Source organism: Podarcis tiliguerta (genome assembly GCF_965153285.1).
Source record: "Podarcis tiliguerta genome assembly, chromosome: 14".
NCBI lineage: Eukaryota > Metazoa > Chordata > Lepidosauria > Squamata > Lacertidae > Podarcis > Podarcis tiliguerta.
In genome coordinates, this window is record NC_139547.1 from 37,544,893 (window position 1) to 37,556,342 (window position 11,450).

General features: G+C 46.1%; 1 protein-coding gene across 2 annotated transcripts; it reads right to left on the bottom strand.

The window, feature by feature from the left end:
• Window positions 1-78: 78 nt before the first annotated feature.
• On the bottom strand, window positions 79-9,433 carry LOC310663977 (uncharacterized protein). 2 transcript variants are annotated; one of them, XM_083412465.1, is made up of 9 exons: window positions 9,338-9,431; window positions 9,033-9,287; window positions 7,150-7,256; window positions 6,404-6,525; window positions 4,611-5,626; window positions 3,424-3,602; window positions 2,512-2,646; window positions 784-1,538; window positions 79-491 (listed from the first exon to the last, which is right to left on the bottom strand). In XM_083412465.1, exons 5-8 carry the CDS (start codon window positions 5,095-5,097, stop codon window positions 1,152-1,154), a joined length of 1,188 nt encoding a protein of 395 aa, XP_083268591.1. In that variant the 5' UTR covers window positions 5,098-5,626; window positions 6,404-6,525; window positions 7,150-7,256; window positions 9,033-9,287; window positions 9,338-9,431; the 3' UTR covers window positions 79-491; window positions 784-1,151. The 2 variants fall into 2 exon arrangements, with proteins under 2 accessions (XP_083268591.1, XP_083268590.1); XM_083412464.1 differs by lacking the exons at window positions 6,404-6,525; window positions 7,150-7,256 and having other exon boundaries at window positions 4,458-5,626; window positions 9,021-9,295; window positions 9,343-9,433.
• Between the last annotated feature and the right edge of the window lie 2,017 nt (window positions 9,434-11,450).

Here is an 11,450-nt window from a genome sequence, read left to right on the forward strand (position 1 = left end):
TAACTTATTGCAATGTGAAGTTTATATTAAAAAATAGTAATTTTTTAAAAAGATCAAATTATGAAAACAAGGCACACGTGTGTAAATAGACAATTTTATTCTGAACGTGGTTGCACAGGGCCTTGATACAGGTCATAAGGGACAAGGTACTCCCCAACCAATCCTGTGCAAGGTATCCCACAAAGAGTTGGGACGCAGCTCACACCCAGCCTTTGCCAGGATGCTGCCCTATGCTGGCTGTGACTGTAGTCCTAAATACCTGGAGGGCATCAGGTATGCAAAGGATGTTCTGACCCCATTTACTTTGCAACTGCCCCTGCCATACGAGTTTGGCTTGCAGGATTTAGTGTGTGTGTTTTCCTAGAACCTGCAGATCTACTAACCGGAGCCAGGTGCGAAAGACATACCGTATTTTTCGCTCTATAAGATGCACTTTTCCCCTCCTAAAAAGTAAGGGAAAATGTGTGTGCGTCTTATGGAACAAATGCAGGCTGTGCGGCGAAGCCAGAACAGGGAGAGGGAGCGCTGCACAGCGCTCTGTCTCGCTGTTCTAGCTTCGGGCTTTGCTGCGCAAAGCCTCCACAGGGCAGCAGGATGCCTTCATCCTGCTGCCCTGCGGAGGCTTCACGGGCTCCCCCAGAAGCCAGAACAGTGAGACGGAGCGCTGTGCAGCACTCTGTCTTGCTGTTCTGGCTTCTGGGGCAGCCTGTGAAGCCTCCGGAGGGCAGCAGGAGCTCTTGTGGGAAGTGGGGGCTCTGTCCCTTCCCCCACCTTCCAGAGCGCGGCTCTGTCCCTTCCCCCACCTCCCAGAAAAGCCCCCAAGAACCATGCTCCCTTTAAAGAGCGCACGGTTCTTGCGGAAGATGGGGGAAGGTACAGAGGGCAGCTTACCTGCACACAGCCTCTTTCAGGCAGGGGGAGCCTTCATCCCGCTGCCCGTGAGAGGCTTCAGCGGCTATCCCAGAAGCCAGATCCCTCTTGCTGTTCTGGCTTCTGGGACTCAGAATTTTTTTTTCCTTGCTCCCCCCCCCCCAAAAAAAAAACTAGGTGCATCTTATCGTCTGGTGCGTCCTATGGAGCGAAAAATACGGTACACTTAGAACATAAAACAGCCCACTCATTACCCCCACTGCCCTCCCCGTAGTCCTTGGTCAGATAAGCTCCATCTTGAACTGGCTGAAGCTTGGCAAGGGTGGCGAGGGGTCAGCCACGTTGTAAGAAGTACAGGGGGCATGGGCAGGGACCGCCCCGTGGCCAACAGTGGAGCTGAGCTGCTGCAGCGTCATGAGAAGCTCCTGTTGGAAGCGCTGCTGCTGCTCCTGTTGGCGCTCCAGTCGGCACTGGCGCTCCAGCACCATATGCACAGCCTGCGCAAGCTTCTGGACCTCAGTGTGCACTGTATCCAGTTTCTCTGCAAGTGGCTGAGGGTTGGCAGCAGGGACCAAGGAGGTAGTCATCTGAGCTCCCCACTGAGGATTCTGATGAACTGGAGGGTAGGTGGGGTTAAATGTACAAGTCTGAGTACTGGCATCTTTAGTCTAGAAAGGGGAGGGGGAATCCAAAAAAGAAGAAACAACGGCGTGTTAAGTTGTGGGTGAACATATCAGACGACACAGCAATTCTTCAAACAGCTCTTGTTTATTCACAGGCCAGGACAGAACTGAACTGAAGGGCTCAGTCAGCCTGCTTATATAGAGCTCCAGTACAACGTAACTGTAACAACTTTCTAAAACTATCCAATCACTGAATGTCACTTTCGATCCTTCATTTGCATAACTATCTACAGTATCCCCCTGCTGGCCCAGGGTGAGAACTTCAGTACATAACACGGTAGGATCGCCAAATAGTTATTCTCTTCTTCAATTAAAGACTCTAGCTCAGGAGTCACAAACATCACAGGTGCCAGGATGCCTCCTCTGGCGTTTGCGGCAGGTCTTCATAAATATCCCCTCTGAAATCCACCAAACACCAGGGATTGTTTGCTCTTCCTGCTCAATTCCTGTTTGCACTGTCTCAGCTTCTCCTACTTTGAACATGTCCCCTTAAAACATGTCAATATTTCATTGGATTGACATCTTACCCTCTGTTCAGAGAGCTGCAAAGAGCTTCTCTCTGCGAGTGAGCATGGCGGTGTCTGATGTAGATGCCTCCCCCCCCCCCTTGTTGCGAGGGGAGAGGGAGAGCACGTCCACACCATTTTGTGGCCCTGTCTCTGTCTCTTCCCTTTTAGATGATGTGGCAATTATCCCATGCCCTCACGGCAGCCATTTTGTAACTGGTGCCCATGGCACTTTCTCAAAATTCCAAGCATTCCCCAAAAGGTCAGTGGCCCTCTGCCCTAACTCTTCCCCAACTGGGTTCTGAAGTTCTTACAGACTCTCTTACCACCTCAATGTGCACAATCCTTCAACTCCCACCCCCCAAAAAAGCAATGAACCTCCTTTTGCTTGGGAGCCTTTTCTCTTTCTGATATGTATCGCTATTAAAGCATGCAAACTCCACATCACTTACATGTGCAGAGCAGCCAGAAGATGCCATCGGGACAGGAGTTGTCCCCCTGGAAGGATGGCCAGTTGGCTGCACCCTCACCATGAAGGGCAAACTGGGTGTAGAACCAGATGAATTCTGCCCGTTCTGTACATTTGCCTAACGGACAAGGGAGAAGGCTCAGTTTCTGCTTAAGAGCTGTATTTCCAGAATATGAAAAAAGTGCAGGTGGGGAACCTTTCATTCAGTTCAAGGGCCACATTCCATTCTGGGAGTGAACTACATCCTAGCCACGCAAAAGGCAAGAGGGTCGTCTCCAGTCACTTTCAATATGTCTACTCTGAGTAACACTTGGCTAGATACAATGCAGAGGTTTGGCACTCATGCAGCACTTCTCTCCCTCCTGCATCCCTCCTGTATATTTTGCTCTAGGAGGCTTGGTCTGGTCAGAATCGAGTATACAACTTCCAGAATTAACACTAAATACATTATTTCTTAATAAATAAATAAAAATTAAAAAATTGTTCAGTAGCACTTTGGAGACCAACTAAGTTTGTTCTGGGTATAAGCTTTCATGTGCATGCACACTTCGACTGCATCAAACCAACACAGCTACCTACATTACTGGTATTTCTGGTAAATGAGCCACCATAAGCGCTAGAGGGCCATGAAAATTTGTGTCCCGGGCTTTTCAGACTGGTCTACCCATGCGCTATCTGAATCCAAAGGGTCGCATTGGTTCCTACATGTGTGTGTGTGTGGGGGGGGGAATCAGCTCTCATACCCCACTGAAGGACACCAGACCCATCCTTTCTACTGCTCTAGGGGTTGCATGAAACTACTCAAGAATAATAGGGCTAACTTGGGATTCTATTCTGGGCTTCCAATCATGCTCATTTCTATCTCTCTCTCTCACCCTCTCTGTGCCCTTCCCACCTTTTTCTGGAGATGGATGGCCCGGCCTACGATCTTCCTCTTCACAATCAAGGCGGGATTCCGGGCAGGTGGCAGAAAGGCCTTCCCTTTGCCATTCAGATTCTGCTGAGGAACTGCAGGTGCAAATGGAGTCAAGCAGCTGGGCGACACAGAAGGTTTTGGCCCTGGGCAGTTGTCACCTGGAAGTGAAGAAGAGAAAGAAGTGGAAGTGCCTCAGGGTCATCCCAACAGAGAAAAGCAGGGTAGCAAACCAATATGGTGCCTCCCAGATGTGCTGATGGGGACACATGGCCAGGAATGTGTGATACCATTGCTAAACATCTGCACTGGCTACTCATCTGCTGCCAAGCCAGGATTAGGGTCCTTGTATTGATTTACAAAGCCCTGAACAACTTAGGTCCAGGGTACCTTAGGGACAGCCTGAACCCTTAGATTGATCACTGAGATCATCTGCAGGTGTGTTGATGGCTGTCTCCCAAGTTGGTGAGGCTCATCTGACATCAACACGAAACAGAGCCTTCAGTGTTATTGTCAGTCCAGTGCGATGGAATACTCTGTCCATGGAGACTTGGCAGCTGCCTTCTGTTTCAACCTTTAAACACCTGAAAACTCTTATCTTCCTCCAAGCCTATGCAGACAATTAAGAATGCATCTTCCCATAATTGTTAATTGATTCATTTATTTTTAATGTGTTCCTTAGTGCTGTCAATTGCCTTTGAAATCTCCATCAGTGCTGATTAGCCAATAGGCACTGACAGGAAGCCCCACTTGCAAAGAAATTTGCAGCAAAGTCTGTACCTGCCCCACACGAATGTTCACATATGACAAGTGTGGGGCAAGTGGGAGCAGTTTCTGAGGAACAGCCTCATGGGCCAAATTGGGACAATGTGCCAGGACGAATCAGGCCCATGGGTTTGGTGTTACCCCCATTGCTGCCTTAAGCCCTGGCCATTAAGGGCTTCATAGGTCACAGGACACTCAGAACTAAACTAGAAGCTATTACCCCTTAGAAGTGCTACTAAACCGTCACTCACCCTCCAGCCCAAAAACCCATAGAAAGTGGACCCCTGACAGCCTGCACTTGCAGAGGGTGGTTGCTGTGAGCAAAGGTTGTGGGAGTTTTCTTAAACAGGCCTCAAGCAGAAGCCAGCAGCACATGTGAACAAAGAGGCTGTGCAAAGCTTTACCCATATTCTGGCCCAGCTGAGATCCGCTGGAGAGGCCCTCATGGGAGGCACTCTGCTTCCCAAACGGCCCTCCATCCTTGCTCAAGGAAGTCACGCTAATTATTTTGATGTGCTCCTCGCCATCACAATGGCCGTTACAAGGCGGCACCTCATAGCTTGGGCCAACTGCTGCCACAGAGCCAGCAGCCTCTCTCTGCCCATGGTGCTCAGTCTCGTTTTCCTGCAGTAACTTCCAGAGCTGGTTGTCCTCCCAGCCAGCTTGGTCCACAAGAGTCTTCCTGCTTCCATTCTCGAGAGCAGGTTGCAGAAAAGAGACAGGTGGGGGCTGGCTGGGCTCCACGTTCTTGCGCTTAAGGAACAGGTAGATGGCTTGCGGGGTGACCCGGATGTTGTCCAGCTCCAGCACCTTTTTGATCTTGCGGAAACTCAAGCCGGCTTTGCGCAGCTCCACAATCCGTTTCTTGGCATGGTCATCTAAGCGACCCATGGCGGGGCCAAGGACTTTGGCCTCTTCCTTTAGTCAAATGGACAGTGGCTACATTCCAGAAGAATACGCCGTTTTCAAGGTAGGGTACATTAACAGCCAACAGAGACCCTGATGTGGACGCTGCTAGATTAGCAAGTCAAACAGGCAAAATGGTGCTGGGGAAAACAACCAGTGTTCCTTCCAAGGTCACGATCACTGTTGCACCGTCCTATAGAAAGCCACTGCAAAGGTTAAATCCATTCTGAAATCCAGCAAAGATCACCAGCTCCTGAGCTGGCCAATGGCCTTTTCCATGGAACAAACACTTGTGTATTTTTGGATTTATATCTCCCCTTCAGAAGATGGGCAGGAAGTTAAAAAATATATATCCTTTTTCTGTAGCAAAGGAAGACTCCAGTAACCCTTGGGCGGGAGTTAACAACATCAGTCTAACCCTGTCCACTCAATGCCCACACAAGAAGAGAAGCCACGCTGGGAAAATCCCTCTCTGATTTCTTGCAGTTTTCTGTTTCTTAAGCAGAACTTTGGGCTGGAAGAGAAAACAAACAAACAAGGATAGAATAAAATTGTTCTCATTAAGACAAGGAGGAGAGAGGGAGAGGGAAAGAGAGAATAGGGCTCTATCTGGTGGCTGCTTCTGAACACCTAGATGGACCATCTTCCTAACTTCAGGTTCCTAACTTCAGGTTTCCCCTATGATCACACAAACCAGGATAGCTACCCTGTGGCCTTCCAGGTGGTGTTGGATCACAACTCCCAGCTGTTGGCCATGCCGGTGAAGCCGATAGGAGTTGGGAGCCCAAAGACACTGGTCTTATTGCGTACATTTGTTTCTAACATCTGTTGATTTTAACGATAATTTGGTCATTTTATTATGTCTGCTGTTTTCGTTGCTATTTTATACCATTTTATGGAAAGTACTTAGGGATTTTATTGCAAACTAAGTGAATATAAATGCTGCTAAATAAATAAATGCCTCTGGAGGGCCACACTGTTAGCCAGCCCCACAGCACTTAAACAAATTCCAAGGACAAAGCAAGTTAAAGGGACAATATTACAGGATAAGCAGCTGTGCACTTATCAAAAGCACTGTGAATTGTTTACTGTAGCAGGGCCTGGGGGCTCAGATGGCAGCAAAGTAAAATCAAGCAAGGCTGACCACCAAGTGGAACAGAGGCATGCTCTGTCCCAGATCTTGACACCCCAGTTCGGGGGACGGGGGAAGGGACTTTTCTTAAACTAAGGGCCTCATTTCCATCTGGGCAGGGGCTTCAGAAGCGGGCAGAGCAATGAATGCAGATTTTACCTCTGCAGAGTAGACTAGTTTCCACAGCCAGCCCTCCTCTATTTTTCATCCAGCCAACAAGAAGCAGTATCAGAGCTTATGGACACATTCCAGGCAAAACAACCCAAAACACTCCAAGACAGCTAGGAATGAAGTAGGGCTGGTGAGTGGCATGGCCAGAGGAAGGTATATGGGGCCACATAGAGAGGCCTGGAGGGTCACATTTCCCTCATTGCTTAATAACATCCTACACACCATTTCTAGAGCATTTTGTCTATGTAGAGTCTTCAGAAACTAAGCTTTGTCTCTATGGTTCTCTGCCCTGTTAGGAGGACATTCAAAGAAATGTGTGAATTGTTACTCATGTTGCCACAACAAACTTTCAAAGCTAGAGAATGTTTTGAAATGCAAGGAACACACACACACACACACACACACACACACACACACCTAGTGAGCCAAAGGTTTTTTTACAGATGATGCCACAGCAACGATGCACTTTTGTAGGCCAAAAGCCAGGCCTGTACAGACACATTTCAAACAGTACACATTGTACAGAATTCATGGGTTATTTGCCCTAGAAGTGAATTGTGATGTTGCAAGGATCTCTTTTGAACAGATTCACGACAGTGGGTGTATTTCCACAGGATCAGAGTCCACCTAATTATATGTCATTACAACCTTTCAAAGAAGCTTTAACCTAAAGACAATCTGGTTATCCCACCCAAGGAAAGAAAGCAAAATACCATCTCAGCTCTTTGACTTACAATTTAGAGGAGGTACAGCAGTTTTCCCTTTTCAATGAAGGTTTAAGGGTTGAGAGAAAAGTCTAGGGGTTCACAGCTGCCTGGAAGCTTCCACCTGGGCCAAGGAACTGGTTACTGTGTTATTTTAGGTAGACTAAAATCTACAAAGGCCAATACCATTTTCTCCTGTAATAAGCACTAACAATAGATATGTTTCATTATTCAAATGTAATAAATGTCTCCAGCCCAGGGAAAGTAGACTATCAATTTTTGATAGCAGTTAAAACCCTAACCCTGTGGGCATGTCCAGTGATATTTTCTTTTTGGTCCAAAGATGTTATCCTTATCAATTTTGCACTGGCAAAATCCTAGAAATTTGCAGATGTTCATGTACTTTTAAATTATATTTCTATTGTATGCTGCTTAATGGCAGAACAACAATAATAGATTTTACATGTCCTAATGGTCACTAAAAGCCTGGAACAATAAATATGCACCATCTACTGTGCAGTGGTCTGATGACCTTAAAGTCCTTGCAACATTTGAGTGCGCTTTCTATGAACACCAACTTCATTTGAAGACATATTAGGACATCTGGATGGCACATATTGATCTATATGTACAAACTAAGATGAATGTATCGATGTTTAAATGTATTATTAATGGCAGCTTTTTTCTATTCTCCTTTACACCCTAGATTAGGATGAACAAGCAGCTAAAGCCCTTATAATGTTCAAACCGTTGCCTAGCTAGTGGAATGTTACCAGGAGACATAATATTCCTTTCTTAACTGCAGTGGGTTGGCTTGTTAAACACAGCAGTTAAGATACTACACTAAGAAAACAGAAGATTTTACTGTTAGGCAACACTTATTAAAGAGTTATACAACATATAAGAAGGTACACTTAGAATCTCTGAAGCTGTCATTTGTTAGGAGTATAACCCACAATCCTATTTCTCCTAAACTGGCTTCTTGCCCGAGGGTACATAATCATCAGGGATTACAGGTTCTGCTGCATTATTTACCTTGAAAGCTAAGAAAAATCTGTTGAAGGAACTGTATAATCTGTATATCTTCCTATATTTTAACAATCAAGCCTAACTAAAAGGTCACAATGAGGTGCACAAAATATTTTGAGTTCATCAGAGCTCCTCACCAAGCCGAATGTGAAGCAAAATAAATAAAGAGTGGGCAGGAAGAGGTTGTTAGGGTTTTAGGCTGAAATCCTTAAACATGTCTAACCTGGAAGAAGGTACCATTTAACTCAGAGGGAGATATTTCTGAGTAGACGTACCTAGGATTACATTTACACACTGCCCAGGCTTGCGCTTAGTGGCAGTGGTTTGGCTTCACCCCAGGAGGTGCACTCCATTGTCTTTTGGGACAGACAGATGCCAAAAAAATAAATGTATGTATTCTGTTTTCTACTGCAGCTGGCATGCAAGTTACATAAGTAAGACTGAATGTGTGTGTGCTTTATTTTCCAGCCAGGTGAAAATTTTTCATTGTTATTTCTGTTTCTATTTATACCCCGACATTCAAGTTTGAATCTTTCCAAGAGAGCTCTCTTTTATTACTTGGGATTGTAAACTATGAAGAGTTAACTGCACAATCTTATGCATTCCCAGTCAAAAGTAAACCCCGTCGAGTTCAATGGGGCTTACATCAGGTAAGCAGACAAGACAATTATAGCCTAAAAGGTTTTGATTAATTCGGAGGAAACTTCCTCGCTACTTTGTAGATGTTTATTGCTAACATTAGCATTGACACCAAAGGTATTACCCGGGGGTTCCTTTTAGTTTGTTTGGTGATGGACAAAACAACAACAACAAAAACCTTCCCGCGATTCTTGCACAATTTAATAACAAACCACGAGAGCAATGAGACAAACCTGCCAAAATACCAAGCCCTTTCACCAAATCTTGACCGAAGAGGCGATCTCCATGCTAGCCAGGTGTGCAAAGCTATACTCTGCACGCTTAACCATATGTTACTCCCACGCAGATCTCATTCTCTAAATTGGTGTAAAGTTGCAATCTTCATAGCCTCCTTCTGTTCAAAACTGTTCCGGCTGCTTCATAAAGGATCGCGCTGCTAAGAGGAGAAACGCCGCTCCGCCAACTCAAATGCTCTTTTTGCACCTCTCTAACCCCAAGTGCTTCGGTTCTGCACAGCCTGGACTAAGCAGCAGCAACGCTCCCAACTTACGCCGCCCTTCTCCCCAACTTTGCACAGTCCCGGGGCTGCTGACGAGGCTGCAGCAGCTGTTCGAAAAGCTCCAGCCTTCTTTGTTTGATTGGGGGAAAGCCAAACTTCGCAAAGCCTGCTGGGAACAAGGTTTGTGTACTTTAGATGGAGGAGGAGCTCCTCTGTAACCCTTTCAGGGAAAGGGGTCAAGGGGAGAAGCAGCTTAAACCTTGCAGGAGAAGAGCCGCCTTCCTTCAAGGTTTATGTAGGATAAACGTTTGCTAATGTTTGTTTGTTTGTTTAGGCAAGTCTACCCAGACATTTTCCCAGTAGTGATGTATGGAAGTGAGAGCTGGACCATAAAGAAGGCTGACCGACGAAGAATTGATGCTTTTGAATTATGGTGCTGGAGGAGACTCTTGAGAGTCCCATGGACTGCAAGAAGATCAAACCTATCCATTCTTAAGGAAATCAGCCCTGAGTGCTCACTGGAAGGACAGATCGTAAAGTTGAGGCTCCAGTACTTTGGCCAGCTCATGAGAAGAGAAGACTCCCTGGAAAAGACCCTGATGTTGGGAAAGATGGAGGGCACAAGGAGAAGGGGACGACAGAGGACGAGATTGTTGGACAGTGTTCTTGAAGCTACAAACATGAATCTGACCAAACTGCGGGAGGCAGTGGAAGACAGGAGTGCCTGGCGTGCTCTGGTCCATGGGGTCACAAAGAGTCGGAAACGACTAAATGACTAAACAACAACAACAACCCAGACATATAATTTTATTGCTCTATTATTATACAGTTGTTATTATTATTTAAAATTACATCCTGCCCTTCCTTCCCAAAGAGCCCAGGGAAAGTAATAGGTGCTCAATTGAAAAACTGACCCAGGTGTGGATCACCTTTGACCCTCCAGGTGCTGATCAACTACAACTCCCATCAGTCCCAGCAGGCATGGCCCATGGTCAAGGATGATGGGAGTTGTAGTTCAGCAACATCTGCAGGGGGCAAAGGTTCCTCACACCCGTTGCATGTGCCTGAGCTTTCTGTAGAAATGCCACAGGTTGCTGCTCTTACATAACATGGCATTTCACCTGCGCTGCTTACAATCTTACTCCTCCAGTATGTTTGTGGGGAACCATTGTTTCTCCAGGTGTTGCTGCAACTACAATTGTCATCCCCCTTGGCCATTGGCCATGCTTTACTGGCCCTCACAGAAGTTGTAATCCAGCAACTGATGGAGGGCAGAAGGCTCCCCACACCTTGTTTAGATGAAGTTATGTTACTAAAGATAAACCAATATGCTGTTATCACCCCAATCTCTTGAGCAGTGAATTACTCCAGGGGTTCCAAGCACTTTTCCAGGGTTTGGACTCTTGAGAATGAAGGTCACTGGACACTGTGGTGTCTTTAGAATATGTGGCTTTATTTGCACATATATACAACCTGAGCATAATATGGAGGGGCTCACATCATTAGTACTCCAAAATACCTTGCTTCTCCTCTAGTCACTGCTTTAGACCCACAACAGAACAAGGTATGCATCAGTCTCCAGCTTCCAACTAACACACATCACTCTTGACTATTGTTCTTCTAGTAGCAGCTAGGTGAGGGGATTCACAAGAAAGCTCACCTATTTGCTTCTATGGCACAAAGCAGCCTCTTTTTGCCTGTGCTAAATCATAGTACTTAACTAGTCAGCCAAAGCTATCATATTGACAAAGGAACTAGGTTGTCAGTTTCCCCTCATAGATACAGGATCATGGGTTTGGAAGGGGAACCAGGGTTTCAGAGGGAGAAGTTTGTGTACGGTGAGGAGGGAGTAACAACACTGTGAGGGGGCGAATGTGGCTGTCATAAACAATGGCAAAAGTTTAGTAAAGTGGGAGTAGAAGGACACTGAGAGGGAAATGGCACTTTTACACTTTTACATTTGAGTAAAGCAGGGATGGAAAGATACTGAGAACAAGAGTGTTGATTTTAAACAATGGCAGATGTTTCAATAGAGTGAGCAGGGGGTGTCACTGTAGGATGTATGTGTGTGGCAGTTTAAAACAAAACTAGGGTACAGTACAGTGAGAAGGGATTTTGGAAAGGCACTGCTATGTTAGATTTTTGGTGTTAGCTTCTGTGTTGC